This window comes from Mustela nigripes, chromosome 14, assembly GCF_022355385.1.
Source record: "Mustela nigripes isolate SB6536 chromosome 14, MUSNIG.SB6536, whole genome shotgun sequence".
In the NCBI taxonomy this organism is placed as follows: Eukaryota; Metazoa; Chordata; class Mammalia; order Carnivora; family Mustelidae; genus Mustela; species Mustela nigripes.
The window spans coordinates 11,545,726-11,568,989 of record NC_081570.1 but is presented as its reverse complement, the minus strand read 5'-3'; the positions used below and the strand labels follow the sequence as shown (position 1 = coordinate 11,568,989).

Below are 23,264 nucleotides of genomic sequence, written 5' to 3'. Positions count from 1 at the left end.
CCGGGCGGGGCAGGGCGGGGCGGAGCATTGGCGGGGGCGGGGACTGAGGGCAGGGGCGTGCCTAAGGGCGTGTCCAAGGCGGGGCGGAGCCGAAGGCCGTTTCGCAGGAGGGACCCGTGCCAGTGCCCGCCCGCGTTCCCGCGTAGCCCGGCGAGAAGGGCGCGTCGGGTCCCTGGGCCCCGTGGTGGCGGCAGACCTGACCCAGGCAGCGCTCTCAAACTATGGAGCGCTAGCTGACGGCGGGGACTGGGTTGAGGGCTTTTCCAGCGCGGTCTCACTTGGGGCCCCGGACAATCCAGCAAACAGGGATTATTCTCTCCTGTTGCCTAACAGAAAATGCCCCCACACTCAGGGGCAGAATCCCGCTGTGGTCTCGCTTATATTCCCTGGCCCGGCCTTGAAGGTCTAAAACTCAAGCTCTGGCCTCTGCCTGTCGCCAGCCAGACTGAGGGCAATCCCCGCCCCATCGCCCCGCGCCTTCAGAGCCCACAATAACAGTACTAAGGCTTTGATGACTGCAGGAGAACGTTTTCCTGATCGCCCTGCAACCTTGCCTGAGGCACCCTGGCCTCAGTTTGTTCATCTGTGAAATGGCAGAACCCATCTGCTACCCACTCTTTGGTTCAAACTCATGTGCCTTGCCCAATTGGGATAGGGACCAGACCACAGAGGAAACCGTGCCTTTTCTTTCTTTTTTTTTTCTTTGAAATCTCTGCGCAGAAAGTGGGTAGCAAACTCACAACCCTGGAATCAAGAGTCTCCAGCTTCACAGGCCCTCTGAGGAAACCATGCGTTGGGAACTAAGCTGTGATCTGTAGATTCTATCTGCCTACTGAGGCTCAATCTCGCTCTGCTCTCCAAAGCATTGAATCAAATCACCCGTTTTCAAAGTGGGGGGCAGGTCTGAAAATCTAGGGCGGAGAGAGGGGTGCGGTTGGTTTGAAAAAGCATGTTTAGTTTTATGATTTTTCAAAGGATTTTATTTTTTATATGACAGAGAGCACAAGCAGGGGGAGTGGCAGAAGGAGAGGAAGAGGGAGAAGCGAGCTTGAGCTGAGCAGGCAGCCCCATGGTGGGGCTCGATCCCAGGACCCTGGCATCAGGAGCTGAGCTGAAGGCAGATGCTTAACCATCTGAACCACCCAGGTGCTCCTAACTTGATGATTTTATATTTGGAAAACAGTCAATAGATGGGCAGGAGGGGGTGAGTAGGAGTTTTCTCTTTGTGAAAGAAGAGCCTGGGTTTTGTATCTGAGAAACGACATTTGAGGCTGCCAACGTGGCATTCTAGCCCTGACGGCCCTGGGACCGCACAAGTGAGGCTGTGGCCTGGGCCGGGGCTACGAGCTATGAGTCCAGAAAGGTTTGGGTCAATCCCTAGGGTTTGGGGTTGGGGAGGTGGAGCTGTGAGGTTGGGAGAGGAAGAGCACAAAGGAGAGGGCTGGCTGACGTCTGCCAGTAAGCACAGCTGGCTCCTAGGCACCCCAGCATGGCCCAGGTCTGTGTCATCCTGTCTGGAGTCCCCTGACTTGCGGGGTCCCTACCCAGGCCCTGACAGGCTCATGGCCTCCGCAGTCCACTGCTGATCCTCGTGTCCTTGCAGAGCCCTCACACCAGCGTGCTCCTCCCAGTGCCCCCATCCCTGTCCCTCCTTCCAACGGACCTCCTATTGCCTCCACCAGGTGTTCCTTGGTCACCAGCACGCGCACCTTGAACGCAGCCTACACCGGCTGTGCACTACACTGTGCTGGCTGCTTTGGCTTCCATTTTCTCATGCTATCCTCCGTCCCCTCTGGATGCTCTGTGACACAGGATCTAGGCTACGAAACAGGTTCTAGGATTATTTCTATTTTACAGATGAGGAAACTGAGACTCAGGTACATACAGTCACTCGCTCAACGATACACAGCAGGGAGTTCAGTAGCTTTCAGCCCCACCTTCTTTCCTCTATACCATGCAACCTGATGCGAGACTTTGGAAGGGACAGCAAGCACAGTGACTCTCTCCTGACCCTCTTATCCCAGAGCCCACAGGACCCTGCTGCGGGGAGTCACATACGTACCTCTGGCCCCCCTCTCTGTGCCAAGTCAGTGGCTCTGCTCAGCTCAGACTGGCCAGTGGTCATCTGAGTTCCCAGAACTGCTGCCCACTGGTCACCCAGCCTGAAAACCAGACGGTGCTCGGCCCAGCAACCCCAAGATCAGTCACCCGAAGAGAGTCATGCTGGGGGCTCACCTGCTCACTGCAGAGGGTTCTAAATCTGCAGCTCAGGTAACTGGAAAACAAGCCACTGGAATTGCCACCCCAGGGTTGCTAGGGCCAACTGCCTGCCAAATCCGGGTGCTGGGCTGGGTTGGACTCTGCCCACCATCCGTAAAACCACATTAACCAGGAGGCTTAGAGGACGAGGCATTCTGATTGACTGGTTCCACTGGATATCTTAAAGGTAACTTGCAAAGTCTTTCTATAAGATCCAACTTGGATAGCAAAAAATGAGAAAGACTGAAAGGTCCAGCACTAACATACCTAATCTTGGGTGGTTTCTTTAATGGAAAACTATGAAATCATTCCAAATGTTAGAGAAGAACATTCAATGCCTGGAGAAATGGTTATAAGTTATTAAGTGACATGTTTCAGAACACTAGACAGAATAAGCCCCTATCTGTAAAAAAATAAAATTTATTTACTGCTTATATATATAATAAGATGAGAAGATACTAAAATGCTCATTCTGCTCTGTATCTTTGAGTGTTGATATAACAAATGACCTTTTAAATGTAGATTTTTTTCTTCCTTTTTTTTTTTTTTAAAGATTTTATTTATTTATTTGACCCAGAGAGAGAGAGATCACAAGTAGGCAGAGAGGCAGGTGGGTGGGGGGTGGGAGGAGGGGGGGAGGGGGAAGCAGGCTCCCTGCTGAGCAGAGAGCCCAAAGCAGGACTCAATCCCAGGACCCTGAGATTATGACCTGAGCCAAAGGCAGAGGCTTAACCCACTGAGCCACCCAGGCACCCTTTCTTCCTTTCTTTGAAAAGATGGTTTATTTACATGGTTCAGATTCAGAAAGTTACAAAAGTATCTCCTGGTATCCAGCATCTCTGTCTCCCAGGCACCCAGTCTCTCGTGTAGGCAACTTGTGGGGTGCTATTTCCTGTGTATCTTTCCAGAGATATTTTATGCTCATATGCAAAAGAGCATATTCTATCTACGCCATATTCTGTACCTTGCTGCCTACCCTTGATATAGCTCAGCCTTACAACTATATAAAGAGCTTTTTTTTTTTTTTTTTTTTTAAGATTTATTTGACAAACAGAGCAAGCACAAGCAGGGGGAGCAGCAAGCGAAGGGAGGAGGAGAAGCAGGCTCCCCACTGAGCAGAGAGCCCTCTGCGGTTGCGGTTCAATCCCAGGACCCTGGGATCATTACCCAACCTGAAGGCCGACTGAGCCACCCAGGTGCCCCTATAAAGAGCTTTTTTATTCCACCCCCCCCAAATCTAGTATTCCATTATATGAATGTATCTAAATTTATATAACCCATCCCTTACTGATGGATCTTGGAGTGGGTAGACTGTGGTAAGTCAAAATGTGTCCCCCCAAAAGATATGTTCAAGTGCCAACCCCCAATATCTGTGAATGTGAGCTTATTTGGAAATAGGGCCAGTGCAGATGTAATTAAGGATTTTGAGAGAATCATCCTGGATTTTTTTTTTTTAAGATTTTATGTATTTATGTATTTATTTGACAGAGAGAGAGAGAGCACCAGACAGAGTGCGCAAGCAGGGGGGCAGTGGCAGGCAGAGGGAGAAGGAGAAGCAGGCTCCCCATAGAGCAGGGGGAGCGTGATGTGGGACTTGAACCCAGGACCCTGGGATCATGACCTGAGCCAAAGGCAGTCGCTTAACCAGCTGAGTCACCCAGGCGCCCAAGTTGTCCGTGGTTCAAGGTCCATCTAAATCCAGGGGTGGGCCCTAAATCTAGTCTCTGAGGGTGTCCTCAGAGATGGGCTCCTGTTCCTACAAAGCAAGGAACGATTTGGGATGATCGCTAATATCCTCTGTGGTTTTGTTTTTGTACCTGTGTTACCTCTGTAATCCAGAAGAAAACATGAAAGTATCTGTCTACGTTCAAGCTACAGTAAGGAAAAACTTGTCTTCTCCCAATTCTGGTCCATTCTGCCCAGAGCATGGCACCCTCCTGTCACCGTCTGCTCAGAGAAATCAACACCTACTGTGTGCAGTGAGGCATGGAGGGGCTTCTAATCACCTAGGAGGCAAGGCCCCGCCCTTGACCTGTCATTTGATACCTGCCATGTTATGGCTTTCTTGATCTGCTGGAAGAATGAGAACTCCCACAGATTAACCCAGTCTTCCAAGCCCGCTGCGGAGGCAGCACTGGTTGGATCCGTCTGACTGGAAGCATGGATGCTGGAGCCGGATGCCTGGGCTCTGATCCCAGCTCTGCCACCGAGCAGCCGTGTGACTTCAGGCAAACTACCTCATCTCACTGCTTCAGTCTTGTCATTTGTAAAACAGGCGAGTACCTACCTCGGAGGGCAGATGTGATGGCAAAACGAGTTTTAGGCCAAGTGCATGGAACAGTGCCTAGCACGGAGTAAGAGTAAGCATCGCTGCTGGCAACATAAAGGGGGAGAGGAAGCCCAAAGGAGCATGCGAAGAGAGCTGCCAAGGCCACGGAGGCCTCAGATCTGTCCAGATGCTTTTCTCCGAGACTCCCACTTCAAACATGTTTTGCTCACTTCTTGTCTCGGTGATCTATTGTCTAACAGGATTCCCACAAATGCAGCAGTTCAAAACATTTACTGGTTGTTTCTCTGGATCAGGTGTCTGGGCACAGCTGCAGTCAAGGCTTGGCCAGGGCATGGGGCTCATCTGAACAACCAGCTGGGCAAGGACCGGCTTCCAGGCTCCCATGGAGGGAGCTCCCCTCCTTGCAGACTGCTGGACCAGGGGCTCTGGTCTCCTGCTGGCTGTCAGCCTGAGGCTGTCCTAGCTCCTCACCTCTTTGACCCTCCAACCGGGGCAGCACACACGGAGCAGCTTGTTTCTCCAAAGCCAGTAACAGAGGGTCTCTCTCTGGACAGATGTCCTGACAGCAGAACAGATGCGATGTTCTGTAACGTGATCATGGAAGCCACATTTTGTCCTCTTTGCCTTATTGTGTTGCTTAGAAGTCACGGGTCTGGCCTGCGCTAGATTCCTGGAGATGGGCACACCTGGTGGTGGCAGTTGTGGGAGCCACGCTCATCTGGAGGGTATTCAAATCCCCCTGCTCTGTAGACCGCAGCCTAGGCCCCGTGTCCCCCCACCCCACCCCACCCTCTTGGAAGCTCCAGTCCGGGTGTCTGAAGAGAAGCCTGGTTTGGCAGTGGGGATTTTCCTGGGGACCCTGGTAGGTTCTTCCCAGCCAGGCTTCCAGCTGGTGATGGAGAGCACCGAACTGTTTTATTACCTGCCCCCCAACCCCTCACGGATGTGTCAAGGTGTTTTTCCGGTTAGACCCTTGAAGGCTGCTTCACCAGCCGCCTCACCACCCCCATTAGGAGTAATGGTTTTCTGATTCTAGATGAAGGTAATTAAGGCCAAACTATGGTACGTGGGCACGTGCTAGTGCTGCTAGGCCTCCTGGGACTGACCCCTGAGTTAAGGAAGGAGCCTAACAAGGACAGTACCCAGACCCAAAGCCCAGGTCCAGCTCCAGAACCCGAGAGCCCACCTCCAAGGAGAGGAACTTCCACTCCAGGAAGAGTTCAAGGTAAACTTCCTTTCCAGCCTCCAAGCACTCAGGAAGGAAGAAGATGGGACATAACGGGCAAGAGACACAAGGTATCCTACTCCAGACTCTGATGCTAACTCCTTACTCTTACTCGAAGGGCAGAGGACCCTTCATTCTAATCTTCTGTCCCTCCTTACATGGTTTATTAGCCAGAACAGCTGTTTCCATAACAAAAACTGCAGCTTTCTTATCGAACCCTTGAGCACGGGAAGTGCTGGGGCCTTTAGTTTTTTGCTTCTGCGTGCCTGTTACACCCTTCCTATTTAAGGAGTGGTTCCCCCGGTGAGGTCTTGGGGGTAGGCAGGGGCCCCCTCCCACATTAAGCTAAAAATGTCCCAGTGCTCTTCTAGATACACCGGGGAGACGTTACTGGTTGCCTTAGAGCAACAAGACCCAATTCTCTTATTCTGCCTCATGTGACATCCTGGCACCGGACTTTAAATCTGGACACACGATCAGCAGTGGGAGGTGGCTGTGAGTCTAGCTGCGGCACCCTGGATGGCTTTGTGGCCATGCTGCCAAAAACAGGCTCATCTTTGACATACACGAGACAGAAGTAAAAATATTTATTTATCTTCGGAATCTGGTCCCACAAAAAGGCCAACACTTTTTCTTTCAGTTGTCTTGACCCTTCAAAAAATCGATCTTCAATTAAGAGGTAAAGTATGTTGGTAAAAAGCAAATTTCGAGGTGTGCTCAGATAAAATTATTTCTCATCAACCAGTAAAACAGGCAGCCCTAGTCTCCCAGTTCACTCAGAACTCCTTCCGTCGTGTACAGTCTCTGAAGGAGAAAAGAAAGTAAGAGGCTGTCTGCAAACAAGGCACTTCAGAAACCACACCAAGGAGAAAACCCAAGGCCCCTGGGAACCGCGCTGGGAGCCCGTGAGCCCAGAGAGCTGTCAGTGGACAGGACGGCTGGAGCACCCACCGCCATAAGAACAGTGCGGGCTTTCCTGCCTGAGCAGCTTCCGGCACCTGCCTCAGCCCGCACTGCCCACGTGGTGACCAGGCAGCCAGGCCACTTAGCCAAGAAGGAACAACACTTTCTAAAGCTCAGAGCAGCTCCTATGGCGGATAGGGTGGGATGCTTTCCGAGGTCCCTGCTGGGACATCTTCCAGGAGCAGTCCCTTTTGCAAAGATGAGTTAGTGCAGATCAGCACGTTAGCAAAGCAATTAAAAAATTTTTAAAAGCTGGTTAATACTCTTGATTTCCCTCCTGATTATCTGCTCGAGCTGCAGCCTATAAACCTGCCAAAAATCAGGAAGGAATCCCCCCTCTGAAGGCACCGTGAATGACGTGGCTACAGCCAACGAGCGTACAGAAGACCTTCCTCCTTCTGGCCAGTGATCACGGGACATCTGCAACCACTGAGAAGGGCCCAGTGAGGCCAGGTAGCACGCTTAAGCCCTTCTTTTGCTTTGGGGGCTTCTGTTTAATATGGGTCACGTGATGGAAGCAGCAGGCTCAGAGTCTCTCATGTCAAGAGATGGGCAGGGACAGGGATGCTGGGCTTTCCTCCTCAAGCCCTAGGGAACAGTGTGACACTGCACCCATTTACTGCCTAACACGCCAGTCTGTCCAAGTCAGCTGAGGAGGAGAGGAGAGAGTCGTGCTCCAAACAGAGGCTGGCCGGAGAGTGCTTTGTCCTCCTTCCTTTGGCTCAGGTGACGTGGCTTCTTTCCAGAAATTGTATGAGGAAAAAGAGGGACTACACTCAGATCAGAACTGGACCCAGCCTGTACCTGGTGGAGTCTGGCTGGAAGTCGACCTGTAAAAGGAAAAAAGGGAAAGGTAGGAGAGTTCAGATGTTTGAAAATACAAAGTCAGTAAAATGAAGCTTCTCTCTGGGCAGAAAGAGCTCTAAGAAGTCAGTCCCTGAATGTTCTAGAGCAGGAGTCAGTAAACTATGGCCCAGGGACCAAATCTAGTCCTCCGTTTGTATAGTCATTGGCACAGAGACACGCCTACTCATTCACACACCATCTATGGATGCTTTTGAGCTACAAATCAAAACCAAGTAGAGACCATGAGGTCTATCAAGTCGAAACGATCTGTCTTTATAGTAAACACAGGTGCTGAGTCCTGTGCTACAGCCCATCCCCATAAACAAAGGTGCAGTCAGTTTTTAGTGTCTTTCCCCCTGGACTCCAAGGAAAGGCTTGAAGTTTTATTGAGGCAGAGAATGCAAGCGGGCCAAGGCCAGATCCAAGGTTAACTCTCAGTCCAGTGTCCAGGAGAGCTGGGGCGGGGTTAGGGAGTGTGGAGTGGAGGACGAAGGGGAGCAACTACTGGGGCAAGCAAAGGTGGCTGGAAGACCAGAAAGAGTTACAGCGCAGCCCCAGGTCACCTAGCAGTAGAGAGCAGCAAAAACCCTTCATGAAGCAAAGCCAGCCACCCAAAGCAGGCACTCTGGAGCTCTGCCCTCTGGCTGGCCAGAAAACATTCAAGTCTGAGCTGTAGCTCCAAGCACCAGAAAAAAAGCATCTGGAACAATCTCAGGTTTCTATGGACACAGCCCTGGCCCCAGTCCCACCACAAGAATGTGACCCTCTCCTCACCCTGTGGATTTGGTAAAGTCTCCCCAGATGTCGGTGGTGGCAGTCGTGGCAGGCCTGGGTTGCGGCCAGGATACAGTGGCCCCTCCTACTGACGTCCCCAAATCCGCCGGCAGGGAGAGAAGGAAAGGAGACACAGGAGTCAGAGATCTCTTTTTCTGGTCTTAGTGACCCTGAAATCAGTCTCATGATTCCAGGTGGCCGAGAAAGACACACAGAGACCCGCTCTGGGACAAAAAACAAACAAACAAATAAGCTGCCACATTTCTATCTGCTCATGAGCCCTTGAGGCCTCCTGGAGAAAAGTGGAAAACCACATACACACAAGGTGGAGGGCAGGGTGCCGGTGAAGACAAGTCACACATCATCCGTCACTCAGACTGACTCACTGACCAAGCTGAGGTCTTCAACCGCTTATGTTGGCAATCTGTTTAAAATTCACATGCTCCCGCCCTGGCTTCTTCTTCTTCTTTTTTTTTTTAAGATTTTATTTATTTATTTGACAAAGAACACAAGCAGGCAGAGAGACAGGTAGAGAGAGAGGAAAGGAAACAGGCTCCCTGCCGAGCAGAGAGCCTGATGCAGGGCTCGATCCCAGGACCCTGGGATCATGACTGGAGCCAAGGGCAGAGGCTTAACCCACTGAGCCACCCAAGTGCCCCATCCGCCCTGGCTTGTTGAATGGAAAATACCCCACAGAATGCAAGGTCATCCTCACATAAAGCCCTCAGTCCAGGGTCTGGATCGACTAGTTGAAGAAGTTATGCTCCAGACATGTGCCAAGGGCTGGGACCCAAACTGGTTAGGGTTTGGAGCAAGCCTTCCAGAAGAAGTAACACAGGGTGGTCTGTGTGCCCCTTCACCGAGGTTGGGGGCACCTGGGGCAGCCAGGCAGGCGTCTGCGCTCTTCCGGCACTGCCCTCCAGGCCGCTGTCCCTGCTGAGGGCTCTGTGTCCCCCTCTCTCCACCCTCCTACCAATTTGCTATTTCTAATCTGCTCTGGGCAGGGAGACCAGATAACAGCAGGGCCCTCAAGGATTTAGTTTTACAGCTCACCAAATGCCTGCCAAGTCCTTATAGTGAACTGTCCCATTCAGACCCATCACAGTCCCTGGGGGAAGACAGGCCAGGACCAACGGGGTGACTCAATGCACATCCCTCAAGTCGGTTTCCTTATCTCATGCGGGGGTCGGGGACGGTACAGTGACTACTTCACAGAACCAGCCTGGGCTGCAGCAGTCAGAACAGCGGCAAGCCTGGAGGAGGCCAGCACGTGGTGGTGATAACGACCGCATCAGTGGAACGAGACCTACTGAACATGAGCACTTAGTGCTTTAGGTATCGTTCGCAAGTGCTACACACAGATTAGCTCGCTGAACCCTCACAAGAAACCCACACTGTAGGTTATCATGACCCCCCTTCAGCCTAGAGATCAGAAAACCAAGGCCCAGAGAAGCAGGCAATCACTCTTCTATCACACAATGGATAAGCCAGAACATGAACTCAGCCAGTCTGGTTTTAGAGGATATACTAAGTGTTCAACAAACGGTAGCTCTTCGTGGCTCATTATCTGACAGCATGCTGTCTGCAGACACACTGACTGCCTGTCTTGTACATTAGAACCTAAGCCCTTGGGGTGCCTGGGTGGCTTAGTGGGTTAAGCCTCTGCCTTCAGCTCAAATCATGATCTCAGGGTCCTGAGATCAAGCCTCACATCAGGCTCTCTGCTCAGCGGTGAGCCTGCTTCCCCCTCTCTCTCTGCCTGCCTCTCTGCCTACTTGTGATCTCTGTCAAATAAATAAAATCTTAAAAAAAAAAAGAAAAGAAAAGAACATAAGCCCTTGGGGCGCCTGGATGGCCCAGTTGAGTGTCTACCTTTGGCTCAGGTCATGATCCTGGAGTCCTAGGATCGAGCCCCACATCGGGCTCCCTGCTCAGCCAGGAGTCTGCTTCTCCCTCTCCCTCTCCCCTGTGTGCATGCGCTCTCTCTCTAATAGATAAATAAAATCTTTTTTTTAAAAAAATCACTAGAGCAGGGCACCTGGGCGGCTCAGGCATTAAGCATCTGCCTTTGGCTCATGTCATGATCCCAGGGCCCTGGGATTGAGCCCCACATCAGTTCCCTGCTCAGAGGGGAGTCTGCTTCTCTGTCTCCCTCTGCTGCTCCCCCTGCTTGTGCTAATACAAAAATTATTTTTAAAAAATAATGTAAGCCCTTGAGGGGCATCTGGGTGGCTCAGTTGGTTGTGTCCAACTCTTGCCTTTGGCTCAGGTCATGATCTCAGGGTATGAGATCAAGCCTCACATCGTGCTCTGAGTTCCGGGTGGAGTCTCCTTGAGATTCTCCCTCTCCCTCTGCACCCATCACTCTTGCTTTCTCAAAATAAATACATAAAACCTTAAAAACAAACAAACAAACAAACAAAAAAACTCCATAGGCTCTTGAGAGCAGGGACTTGGTGCTGTACCTGCAACATCCCCCAGGGCCTAAAACACTGCCTGGCGCGTAGCGGATACTCCGTATGGGCTGTTCAACATGCGCCAGCGACCAAGGGAAGGCCTGAGATAATGGTTCTCCCGCCGCGGTGAGGATCCAAACACCGTTAGGAACACAGATTCCTGTCCATGCTCCTGGCGATGCCAAGGCAGGTGGTCCCGTTATTCTGAGAAATGATGCTGGAAGAATGGTTCCTGGTACCAGGGCAGAGGCTGGCTGACCGCTATTCCTGCCCACTCCTGGGCTGGGAATTCCCCCAAAGGCTGAGGTTGGAAGCTGACCGCCAGATGGGGAAGCCTCTGTCCACACCCTTAAAAGGGAAAGAAAGCAGGCTTCCTGCCTAGATCCTGCTTCCTAGAACCTAGTGAGATCTGTGTGGAGAAACCAAGCTGGGATAATCACCCAGCCTGGGAAAGGCCTGGAACCTCAGCTAGGCTGGGTGGGTAGGGTCGGGGGCCAAGGAAAATGGGCTAGCTCCCCAGCACTACCGATGGCTGGTACTGGGCACTAAGTTCTGGAATCCTGGGGTCACCAAAAGGCATTCCTTACACCTTAGAGCAAACACTAACACAGTGTGCTGGGGGAGTTGCCTCTCTACTTCCCAGCATCCCGAGGGCCTTACCAAGGAGCTTGCTCTAAATTAAATCCCTAACTTTACCTCCCACCACTCACTTGACTTACGATACATCCATTTCCCTACACACACCAGGTGTTTAAAAATTTGAGCCCTTCTCCTACTCTTCTGTCTGGAAGGCCAAGCGTCCCCTGCCCCAACCTCCTTCTCCAAGGCCCACCTCAATGCCACCTTTTCCACGGAGCCTCCCCACATCATCCTGGCTGGTCGTATGTGGACCCATTCATTCGGTCCCTGTGCCCTGGGCTCCTGTCTCCTAGATACGAGCAGAGCTTGTCTCTCTCTGTCACTTACTCACGTGACAACCACTGAGCAGCCTCTAAGAACCAGGTGCCCACACACTGATGATTTCACAGCAAATCAGTGTCACAGCAAACAGGCTGCAGCCCCCGCCTGGCAGGGGTAGACAGAGGCACTGAGCGGGGGATGTAGCAGGTATCAGAAAACAGAGGAACCCCTTACCCAGCCCGGGCAGGATCGGCTTCATGGTATCACAGACAGGTACCAAATGATGGACAACGTGAGTGAAGGCGGGAATGGCATGGGGCCCCAGCTGCTGGGGTCGGGGGGGGAGAGGAACCTGCAGGTGCAGCTTACTGACCTGAACTGGGACCAACTGCTGTCTGGACGAGTGATCCCCCGACAGATACCTGCTCCCCAGGGGGAGGGATCAGGGTGGAGGTTTTTCCCCCGGGGGGTGGGGGAAGCAGGCTCAGTCCTCCTGTGCTGGCAGGCCGTGCTCGGGGGGTCCCAGCTGCTCCTTCCTTCTTCTTCATGTTCTGAAGAGAGGCGAGGAATGCAAACCAGTCAGTTCTGCTGGGGACCCCTGCTTATCAGAAAACCCCACAAAGAGGGCCAAGGTGGCCCCCAAGCCCCAAACGTCTATATAACCAAAAGGTAATCAAGAGCCATCCAGCACTCTCACTGTTTTGAGTGGTGGTCAAGGCATTACAGTTCCAGAGTGATCCCAAATACGTCCCATCAGCTCTGGCTTCATTAAGCAGCAGGGAAATACAATTTAAAACTACAAATCAAAACGAGTGCTGTGGGGCGCCTGGGTGGCTCAGTGGGCTAAAGCCTCTGCCTTCGGCTCAGGTCATGGTCCCAGGGTCCTGGGATCAAGCCCCACATCAGGCTCTCTGCTCGGCGGGGAGCCTGCTTCCTCCTCTCTCTCTGCCTATCTCCTCTGCCTACTTGTGATCTCTGTCTGTCAAATAAATAAATAAAAATCTTAAAAAACAAAAAAACAAAAACGAGTGCTGGGTCATCACACACACACTGGAACAGCAGGGATGCAGACTGTCGGTACTGACAAGGGCGGGGAGCAGACAGAAGCCCCTCGCACAGCACTACCTGAACTGCTGACCCTGCAATTTCCTGCTGGAAACAGACCCCAAGGAAACATACTCATGGCACCAAAAGACATGCCCTTGGACGTCCATAGCCACCCCATCTGGAATAGCTCCAAATTGGCAATTACCCAGTATCTACCATTGATTAAAGAATAACACTGGGGGAACCTGGGGGCCTCCGTCAGTTAAGCGTCTGGTTCTTGGTTTTAGCTCAGGTCGTGATCTCAGGTCGTGGGATCGAGCCTCCTGGGGGGCTCTGTGCTCAGCAGGGAGTCTGCTGGAGAGGATCTCTCTCCCTCTGCCCCTCCCCACCTCGAATAAATCAATCAATCTTTAAATAAAAAACAAACCCACAAACAGTAACGCTATGACACATTCTCACAATGAAATACGCCACTGCAGTGACAATGGACAAACCACGAGCAACAAAACAAAGGCAGATTTTGTCTGAAAACAAAATCCAGGGCATTCAACATCAGGACGGTGGTGGCTCCGGCATGTGGACGGAACAGGAGACGCGCTTCCAGAATGCTGATAATCTCTGCTTCTTGACCTGGGGGCTAGTTTGCATGGGTCCATTTGGTTTTCAAAGATTCACTGAGTTCTGCATTTATGAGTGTGCATTTCCTGTATGTGTATCATACTTCCATAAAACATTAAAAAAAGGCGGGGGGGGGGTGTCTAGCTGGCTCAGCCCGTTAAGCATCTGACTTTGGCTCCGATCATGACCTCAGTGTCTTGGGATCGAGCCCTGCACTGGGCTCCCTGCTTCTCCCTTTCCTCTCCCCCTCTGTCCCTGCTCCTGCTCTCTCTTAAGTAAATAAATAAAATCTTTAAAAAAAAAAAAAAGACAAAATTAAAAAACAAAAACCTGAGCACCGATGTGAGCCAGAAACCAGTGTAAGTTACGAAGATGAAGACAAGATTACCCACTTGCAGTCCAAGACCACAGCCCTGAAGCCAGAACCCTCAAAGGCCTCGGTGAGAGTCCACCTGGGCTGGTTATTTTCAGCTCTATGATCTGGGCAAGTCCCTTAAATTCTCTAAGCCTCAATTTCCTTGCCTGTAAAATGGGAGAATGTTTATTCGCGTAAGTGCCTAAAAACACTACCTGGCACACAGGTGATGCTCATTAAATGTTAGTTTCCTCCCAGCAAGAGAGGAGTCACACCCCGACCAGTCCACTGGACATGACCTGTATTTTCTGTTAAGGGCCAGTTAGCCAACGTCAAGGGTCCCAAATCATCACCAGCATGAAGCAGAAAAGAGGAGAAAGAGATAGTAAATAAAGGGAAGTAAAGAGGAAAAACATTATCTTAGGGTTACAAAGTTTCTTCAAAAAACATTCCCATGTGTCCTTGGATCCCCCAATCACTCCAACCCCACTGCCTGCAGTCAGGTGAGGACCCAGTCCGGACACCCAGCCTGCCCTACCTTTTCCCGTTCTCCACAGGAGCTAACAAGCGGAAACCCAGAGGCAGGGCAGCTCAGGGTGAGACATGGGGCGTCAGGACACCCCCACCACCAGCAGAAGCTGCCCATGATTCCCAGTGCCCACCTCAATGCCTTCCTGTCCAGAGCCCTCCCTATTCTTCCTTGAGGAGCAAGGCCAGGACGCAGCTGACCCCCACTCTAACAGCCTGGTCAGGAACACCAGCTCTGGCGACAAGGGACTGATGCTTCTTCTCAACTCAGAGGCTTTGCACATGCTGTTCCCTCTGCTTGAACGGCCTTTGATCCCCCCTCCTTCCCCTTCCTTACAGGTCACTTTTTCTCGGAACCCTTCCTCGCTTCCCTTAACTACAGGCTGTGTGCCCCTCCTCTAGGTGCTCAAGGCGTCCCCTCCCCGGCTGTGGTCGCATCTCGCCTCCGCCTTCTGTTTAACTCTGAGCTCCGCGAGGCCAGAGCTCTCTCGTTCACCCCCAGCACAGGACCTGGCAAAAGGCAGCTGATCCACAAACATCTACTCAACCAATGGAACTGAAGCTTAGGAAAAGGGCAGGCGGGCTCCGGGCCGGGGCTGGGGGCTGGCCAACAAAGCCAAGTGAGGTGGGACTCACCGCGATGTTGAGCTTGATGGTCTGGCCCTCTTTGAAGCCTAGGTCCAACTTGGGGCCCTGGTCTGGGTTCTGGGCCTGTTTCGCAAATTCACACTGCTGTTTCACCCACCTGGGGAGAGGACGGAAGAAAAAGGTGAGGAAGAGACCCGCTGCCCTGCATTCCACTCCCTCACGCCCCCTCCACCTGCCAACCGTCCGGGAAGAGGTTTTACATGGCAGAAAGAGCACACGCAGGCTTGGGAGCTGGGCCTGAATTCGAATCCTGATTCTGACACATAAGTGGCTGCGAGCAGATCAGTTCCTTCATCAACAAAATGGGATGACAGTTACGTATGTGTTAAACACAGCTCTGAAAATTCAGTGAGCTCATGCATGCAGACAAAGGTCCTCACACCGGTCTTCAGGAAATCGGAGAACTGGCCCTCTCCCCCCTAGCACTTGGCATGTGGACCAGGACAACATATCCACACCCCCCACACATAAGGACTCATAAGGTAGATGGTGAGACAAGACAGATGCCCAGGAAGAGGTGAGCAACACAAAGGTACCCTCCACCCCCCATTCGATACCCATCTAGCAGCCACCTGGGAAGGGACAGCAGGCCAGGGAAGAGCCAGGGGTGCCCACGTGAGTGGCTGCACACACACTAACTCGACAGCAGCCAGAGACGGAGGCCTGAAGGTGAGGGGAGCAGTTTTTCCTGCCCCGTCTTTCAGCTTTCGAAAGGACTCCCAGACAGTGGCCACCTGCCACCACTTATTGTATCACGGAGGAGCAGGCTCAGGAAGGCCCCAGGAGCCCCGCACGGACTCTGGCTCCTCTGGGGCCTGGTCAGGGGAGAGGTATGGCACCTCAGAGGCTAGGCTAGCTGACCAGAGAGATGGGCCTGCGGAAACGGAGAGGACTGGAAAGCAGAGAAGGCAGCCTGCCCGCCAGGAGCAGGGAGTCTCTCGGGGGCTCTGCGAGCAGACGAATCCCACACAAGCACCTAAGTATCCTAGGCTGGGAAACCATTCTGTCCCAGGAAAGCAGGGAAAGAGGCATGAGCACGGGTGTCTTGGAACCACTCACTTGAAGTGGTCCTGCAGCGCAACATTGAAGTCAAAGGCATCGCCTCGGTCCACGAAGCCAATTCCAATAAATGCCCGGCGCCCTGGGGGACAACACAGGATTAATCCCACTCGCCAGAGGCAAAGGAAACTCTTCTTACAAGGAGGAACCCCCGAGACCCACACGCACCGTTTCCATCTTCGATGCGGATAACGAAGTACCTGCTGGAATCCGTCACGCTCTCGACGGCCGTGCCAGGAAACTGATCCACTGGGGCCTGAGCAAAGAGCTCCCCTGGAAGCACAGGTTAGGGTGAGCCTGGAGGCCCCTTCCCGCCTGACATTTCTTTTTTTTTTTTTTAAGATTTTATTTATTTATTTGACAGAGAGAAATCACAAGCAGGCAGAGAGGCAGGCAGAGAGAGAGAGAGGAGGAAGCAGGCTCCCTGCTGAGCAGAGAGCCCGATGCGGGACTCGATCCCAGGACCCTGAGATCATGACCTGAGCCGAAGGCAGCGGCTTAACCCACTGAGCCACCCAGGCGCCCCCCGCCTGACATTTCTATCAAACCACTGCAGCCTTTTTCCTAAAAGGCATGGAAGGCAGCGAGGCAAACCTTACTCCAGGGTTCAAATCAAATCCATTCTGATGGAAGAGAGGACACAGACGTATAACCAAGCAAAGGTTTTAGTCAGGAGTGGCCTGCAGGTCAGATACAGCCCAAGGTTAGTATCCTTGATTTAAGTGCCAAACTCTTCAAAATCAAATTACATGCAAAATCATCCAGATTTCTGGTCTTCCCTGGCAATCAAACCTCTAGCGATGCTGGGACTCCATCCGCACAGGAGAGCTCGGCTGGAGCCCACCTGCCTGCACCGGAGGGCCCTAGTCCAGGAACAGCACCACCTCAGGAAAGGCCTGGAACCCGAGGCAGGACTGCAGAGAAGCTGCAGAACCCAGTGAAAGGGGCTTGAGGGCCCACAGAAGAACCTGAAGCAGGGTCGCCGGGGTGGCTCAGTCGGTTAAGTGCTGCCCTCGGCTCTGGTCATGATCCCAGGGTCCCAGGATCGAGCCCCACATCGGGCTCCTTGCTCAGCGGGGAGCCTGCTTCTCCTCTACCTGCCTCTTTCCTTGCTTGTGCTTTCTGTCTCTCTTTCTCTGACAAATAAATAAAATATTAACAAGAAGGAGGATCTGAAGCAGCTGAGACAGGACAAGAGGACCACCAGTTTTAAAAGAAGCCCCTGCCGAATGCATCTCTTGTCACTCCGGCACTCTAGGCCCCGGTGCGGTGCATGCCTTTGGGGGCATTCTGAACTCGTGTCGCTTCCACAGGTGGTGACCTCTGTCGGAGCTTCTGGCTCCTCTACTCAGTGCTGGGGTTCACAGGTGACTGTAATCAAGGCTCAGCTGAATCCAAACTGGCGGCCCTCGAGTCTGTCGCTTCTTGGTAATTTCTCCGTGCCCCCTACCCCAGCTTGGCCCTTGGGGATCTAGTACCCACCTGGATGCCTTTGGCCTAGAGCAGTGATTCTCAACCAGTGGTGGTTTTGCCCCCGCCCCCAACCAGGGACATGTGACAATGTGCAGAAACACTTTTGGTTTTTCACAGCTTGGGGGGTGCGACTGGCATCTGGTAGGCAGAGGCCAGAGATGTTGCTACATATCTGACATTTGACTTGACAGTCCCAACACTCCCCTGGCCCAGATGCCACTAGTCTTGGCCAAGAAGGAGCGCGGAGCGAGAGACAAGAGGACCCAGCAGGCCTGACCCGGAGACACAAGCATTCCTAGGGCGGCTCCTGCAGGGGAGGCTCAGCCCTGGGCAGCCGCTGTTCCACTAGGCAGGCACCTTAAGTCCATTCCCAAGGTCCCCAGGAAACAGCTGTTGCCATCCCTTGGGAGATCACCTGGAACACCCCGGAATTCTCAGGCCTCGTCACAGCAGCTGTTTTTTCAAACTCCTCTACAGCCAATACCCAGCCAGCGCCATGTTCCATACGCATCAATGCTCTGGTCACCTTGCAGTTCACAAAACAGTTGGATAAATGTGTGCTCACTTCGTATTTCCAGCAATCTTGTGAAGCAGGAGCTAATGTGATCCCCATTTCAAAAAGGAGGCCAAGGCACCAGCAGTCACATCGCTCGCCAAAGGTCCCACGGCTCAGACACAAGAGACTGCAGTTCTCAGAGGAAGCGGTTTTGCCTGTGGCGCTTTACAGCTGGTCCCACCCGGGAGAATCTCTTACACGTTAGAAAAATAAATGACCGAAGGCTGTAGCCCCCAACCGAGCAGCACCAAGCCCAACTCCGGCTCTGGGGGCTGGGGCTCTTTCAGGCTGCGGTGGCCTCCACAGCTCACCCGGAGGCCCTGGGGGCACATGACTTCCAGACAGATTTCCCCTAAGGTGACATCTGCCAGCTGACCCCAACACAGCCCAGCTTGGCTTGTCCTTTCACCAAAGAAACCGCTGAGTAGGACAACTTCCAGCACTTTCAGTTCATGGGCGTGGTCAGTCTGGGGAGTTACCATTCAGTTGATAAACAGAATTTCTGAGGAGGAAGCCTTGCTCAGCGGCACAGTGTTGTGCGTCTCCCCCTGGCCAAGCTGGTCTTAAAGGCAAACTCTGGGGCTTCCTACCTGAGACCAACTTGTCTGTCTCCTCTTCCTGGATTCCAAAATTAGTATATTCTTAAGGATGCCCCCCACCAAAGGCAGGTGTATGACAGGAAATGCACCCTTTTACACCTGGAGACCGGGCTTTCTACAATTAAAGGGGGGGGGGGATGGAGGCGGCTTAGCGGGCCGCTGGGCCTTTGATTTGGAGGATAAGTTCCCGTGACCCGAGTGGACTCGCCAGGGCTGCTTCTCCCTTCACAAAGTAGGAGGCACAGCATCTCAGCCCCACAAGGGCCTCCCTGGCCTTTACCTGAGGTCCTGTCCTCCAGCTTGATGTAGGCCACCTGCCCTTTTGCAGTGATCCGCAGCCGGCCACTCCATGATGGCTGGTCCAGCTGCCACTCCGCGGCCCTACGGGGACAAAAACCATTGAGCCTCTGCTAGGGGGTCCTGCTCCTTTACTCCAGGGCTGGGGACGGGAATGGGAAAGGCATGTGGGCTGCCTGCGCAGGACCAGAGGCTGTCAGACTTTCTCCGAAAAGGACCATCCCATCTCTGTCACAACTACCCACTCTGCTGCTGTAGGGTGACAGCAGTGATACAGAGTACAGCAGCGTCTTGGTGCTTTATATATTCTATCTGAACGTCTGCTGCGGCGTGTGACTGTATTTCAGCGCAACTCTCTGGACACGAAAAACCTGAATTTCACGTAATTTTTGCATTAAGAGATATTCTTTTTAAATGTTCCCTAACTACTATTTAAAAATATAAAAACCATCCTTAGCCTGTGAGACATACAAAAACACAGTGGGTCGCAGTTTGCCGGCCCCAGTTCTAGACTACAGAGATTTTTCTCAGAAGCAGGACTTCCAGTTTTCTTTCAGTAAGAGCAGCAGCTCCTGGGCCTGCTGTTTAAGACACTGCCAGGCTGCAGTGGCGAGAGTGACCACCTGGGACCAGTGAGATGATCTTCGAGGAAAAGCAGAGAGCGAGCAATCATTAGCAGAAAGAGAAAAAGAAAGCAATTATACACCTGAGAAAAGTGAATCCAGGAAATTTAACCCCAAAGGTGTTCCAGGCCAAAAGAACCCCAGGAAACTGTGGACCTATCACGATAGCTTCTTTGGGGACTTTTAAAGTAGTAACTTCACATTTTACTTCTAAGAAGCAATTCAGTAAAATCCCCAAATAGCAAGAACTTTGGGTGTTTTCAAAGGCTCTTCCTGGAAGTCCCTAAGCAACACCATTAACTACAGACACAGGTCTTTTTGAGGACCACACAAATGCAGACTCTGGATTCACAAGTCAGCTGACTCCGTTTCAGTTCCTCCTACTGGGGCAACACAGGCCTCAGATCCAAGCTAACTGGAGCTCTCAGGGTCAAGGGCAGGGGCTGCCGGCTTCCTCTACGCCAAACCAGCCAGCGGGACACTTGGGAACCTCACTCTTGCGGGGACCAGGAGGGACAAAACCCATCCTACTGAAGGGGATCAGAGGAGGCTGACCATCCTGGGTTCGGTGTCCCTTCTCCAGTCTGATAACAGAAAGCGGATGTGTTTTTGGAACGGCTTCTCTTGTTGCTTTCAAACTACTTTCTAGTTACACCACGGATGTCACAGGTGTTCAAACAAGTAATCTGCTGTCTAGAAAATCAGCCAGGCGTCTGTGTTAACACACCTGGAGAGTAACAAGAAGCCAGATGATGTGGCCACTCCACCATCCTTGCGATGCCGGCCAATCCCGTATTTCCGAACCACGGAGACAAAAACATGGCCTTCCAAAGCGACTCCACCCCCACTCCAGGGGCACAAAATAGCCACAGACCAAGGTTGTCTGTAACAGGTACATCTCCCCTCCCCCACCTTTTCACAGATAATGCACAGGCTTGGTAACAAAATGCAAACAGTACCAAAAAAAGCATATGGCGAAAGGAAGTCTCCTTCCAACTCCCGCTGCCCTCCCGTAGCGCCCTTTCCCGCGTTCCCTTCCAGACCCTACAAGCATCTGTCTATCCGTCTCGGGTGAACGTTTCACCGGAGAAGCGCGATGCACTCCTCCCAACCGCCACCAGCTGTGATAAGGACTAAGGTTCGCGCGAAGGGAGCTGGGCAGGGAGGGGTCCCCGGGCTCTGGCCACCCGCCTACAGCTCCCTCAGACGGGTCCTTTTGGCGGGTTCTGAGCTGTTTTCCTGCCCCTGGGGATTTCCGCCCGTGATAGGACCCTCCCCCCACACACACACACACCCCTTCAGGCTTTTCAAGGTTCCCCTCAAGGCCACCAGTTAGGGCTGAAAGAAAAGGGCTTGTGACACCACCACCCCGAACCACCCTTAGGGGACCGGCTACGCACGGCTCCAAAGCCCTCCCCGCGCTGGAAGCCCCGTGCGCCGGCCTGACACAGCCCCAAGTCTGGGTCTCCCTCCTCGTTCTGGCCTCGAACTGGGAGAAGCCCCCGCATTACCTCCCGCCTCTCCCCTCAACCGGCCGGAGCCGTCCTCGGCTCCCATGGTGGGCGTGTCGGGCGGCGGGGAAGCGGTTAAATCGGGGTTAGCCTGGCCCGGCGGCAAGCGGTCACCTGTAACCACGGTTGGTGGCTCGCGGCGGGATGCGGTAGACGTGGACCTCCGGCTTGACACAAAGCACCGACTCGTACTCTCCCTCCTCCATCTCGACACCCGGAGCCCACCGGACTTCCGGCTCCTTCCTAGCCTCGGGGCCGGAAGCGGCTCGACTCTATGACCCGGCTCAGGCTAGAGCGGCAGCTTGCGAGCCTCAGCACGTCCGTCTCCCTCCCGCCCTCTGCTGGCGACTCTGGCTCAAGACACGCGGCGGACGGATCCTGGAGCCGTGCGCTGAGGCACAAGAGGTTTTAGGGACTTTGGGCTCGTACGAGGCCTTGTGCGCAGCCGAGAAAACTTCAGTGCCGACCCCGCTGCAGTCCATTGTCTGGTTGTGGCTCATCCCCATCCCCTCAACAATTACACCTGCATCCCAGCTGGCTGAAATTCAAAGCTGTATCTGCCTACACAGCTCACCCTGAAGCCAGTATGGTCTCCAGCCTCTACTTCCCTGGGCTCTTCCTGAACGTCCTGCCTTCTCCTGACTCTAGAAATCTCCACGGAGGCTCTTCCTCCTAGAGAGAGGCTGACCTGAGCCACCCCTACGTGGGGCGCCACCCTTATCCTCACCCACCACGTGCCCAGTGTGACGTCCACTCGACAAAATATTAAAGTCTACTAACATAAGCCTCGAAAAAAGACTCCCAGTCCTCGTGGATTTCTCATAGAATGTCGTAGGGGATACATTTTGTCCTACCATAGTCAAGTTCTCCAAATCCCTTCTCCTCGGGGCGCCTGGGTGACTCAGTGGGTTAAAGCCTTTGCCTTCAGCTCAGGTCATGATCCCAGAGTCCTGGAATCGAGCCCCGCATCCAGCTTTCTGCACAGTGGGGAGTCAGCTCCCCCTCCCCCCGCCCCCGCCTGCCTCTCTGCTTGCTTGTGATCTTTGTCAGATAAATAAGTAAAATCTTAAAAAAAAATCCCTTCTTCTCCTGTGCCATCCCTCATTCATTCGTTCCACTATTGTTTACTAAGTGATGGTACTGATCCCGCCTTTGCTTCACTGAACGCCCGCACACTTGCTCCACCTGCGCATCCCCGCTCCGCGCTCTCCTTGTACTCACGCTGTCGAAGTTCTTTATTACAGAATTAATCTAATCTTTTAAAATATCTTTTTTAAAAAATTGTGGTAAAATATACATAGCCTATACTTGACGGCTTTAACCATTTTTAAGTGTGCAATTCAGTGGCGTTAAGTACGTACACAATATTGCATAACTATCACCACCATTGGGGCGCCTGGGTGGCTCAGTGGGTTAAGCCGCTGCCTTCGGCTCAGGTCATGATCTCAGGGTCCTGGGATCGAGTCCCACATCGGGCTCTCTGCTTAGCGGGGAGCCTGCTTCCTCCTCTCTCTTTCTCTCTGCCTGCCTCTCTGCCTACTTGTGATCTCGCTCTGTCAAATAAATAAAATCTTAAAAAAAAAAAAAAAGATTAAAAAAAAAAACAAAAAACTATCACCACCATTTCCAGAATTTTTTCACCTTCCCTAACAGAAACTCTATACCCATTAAGCAATAACACCCCATTTCCCCCTAGCCCCAAGCCCCAGGTAACCTCTGTTCTGCTTTCTGTGTCTATGAAATAGCCTATTCTAGAAATCTCATGTAAGTGGAGTCCTCCGGTATCTGTCCTTTGAATCTGGCTAATCTCACTTTGCATAATGTTTTCAAGGTTCCTCTCTGTCCTAGCATCTAACAGAATTTCATTTCTTCTGACAGCTGTGGGAGCAGGGCAGTCCCCACTTTGTTTACCCACTCCTCCGTTGATGGACATTTGGGTTCTTTCCACCTTTTGGTTACTGTGAAGAATGCCACTAAGTTTGAGTCCCCGTTTTCAGTTCTCTTGAGTATTAATCTAGAAGTGGATTTACGGGGCCATATGGTAATTTTGTTTAAAGATTTTATTTATTTGACAGAGAGACATAGCGAGAGTCGGAACACAGAGGCACGGGAGAGGGAGAAGCAGCCTTCCCGGTGAGCAGGGAGCCTGATGTGGGACTCGATCCCAGAACCCTGAGATCATAACCTGAGCCGAAGGCAGACACTTAACGACTGAGCCACCCCGGTGCCCACCAAAT

The 23,264-nt window shown here is 52.6% G+C and overlaps 1 protein-coding gene across 6 annotated transcripts; it reads right to left on the bottom strand.

The window, feature by feature from the left end:
• Nucleotides 1–6,346: 6,346 nt before the first annotated feature.
• On the bottom strand, nucleotides 6,347–21,281 carry NECAP2 (NECAP endocytosis associated 2). 6 transcript variants are annotated; one of them, XM_059376367.1, is made up of 9 exons: nucleotides 21,142–21,281; nucleotides 18,877–18,977; nucleotides 16,137–16,241; nucleotides 15,969–16,050; nucleotides 14,898–15,006; nucleotides 12,087–12,264; nucleotides 10,823–10,985; nucleotides 8,358–8,445; nucleotides 7,418–7,567 (listed from the first exon to the last, which is right to left on the bottom strand). In XM_059376367.1, the coding sequence occupies exons 1-9, from the start codon at nucleotides 21,231–21,233 to the stop codon at nucleotides 7,514–7,516; spliced, it is 972 nt and encodes a 323-aa protein (XP_059232350.1). In that variant the 5' UTR covers nucleotides 21,234–21,281; the 3' UTR covers nucleotides 7,418–7,513. The 6 variants fall into 6 exon arrangements, 5 of the variants coding, with proteins under 5 accessions (XP_059232355.1, XP_059232353.1, XP_059232350.1 ...); XM_059376368.1 differs by lacking the exon at nucleotides 10,823–10,985 and having other exon boundaries at nucleotides 7,435–7,567; nucleotides 21,142–21,280; XM_059376369.1 differs by lacking the exon at nucleotides 10,823–10,985 and having other exon boundaries at nucleotides 7,435–7,567; nucleotides 8,358–8,442; nucleotides 21,142–21,280.
• Nucleotides 21,282–23,264: the final 1,983 nt, after the last annotated feature.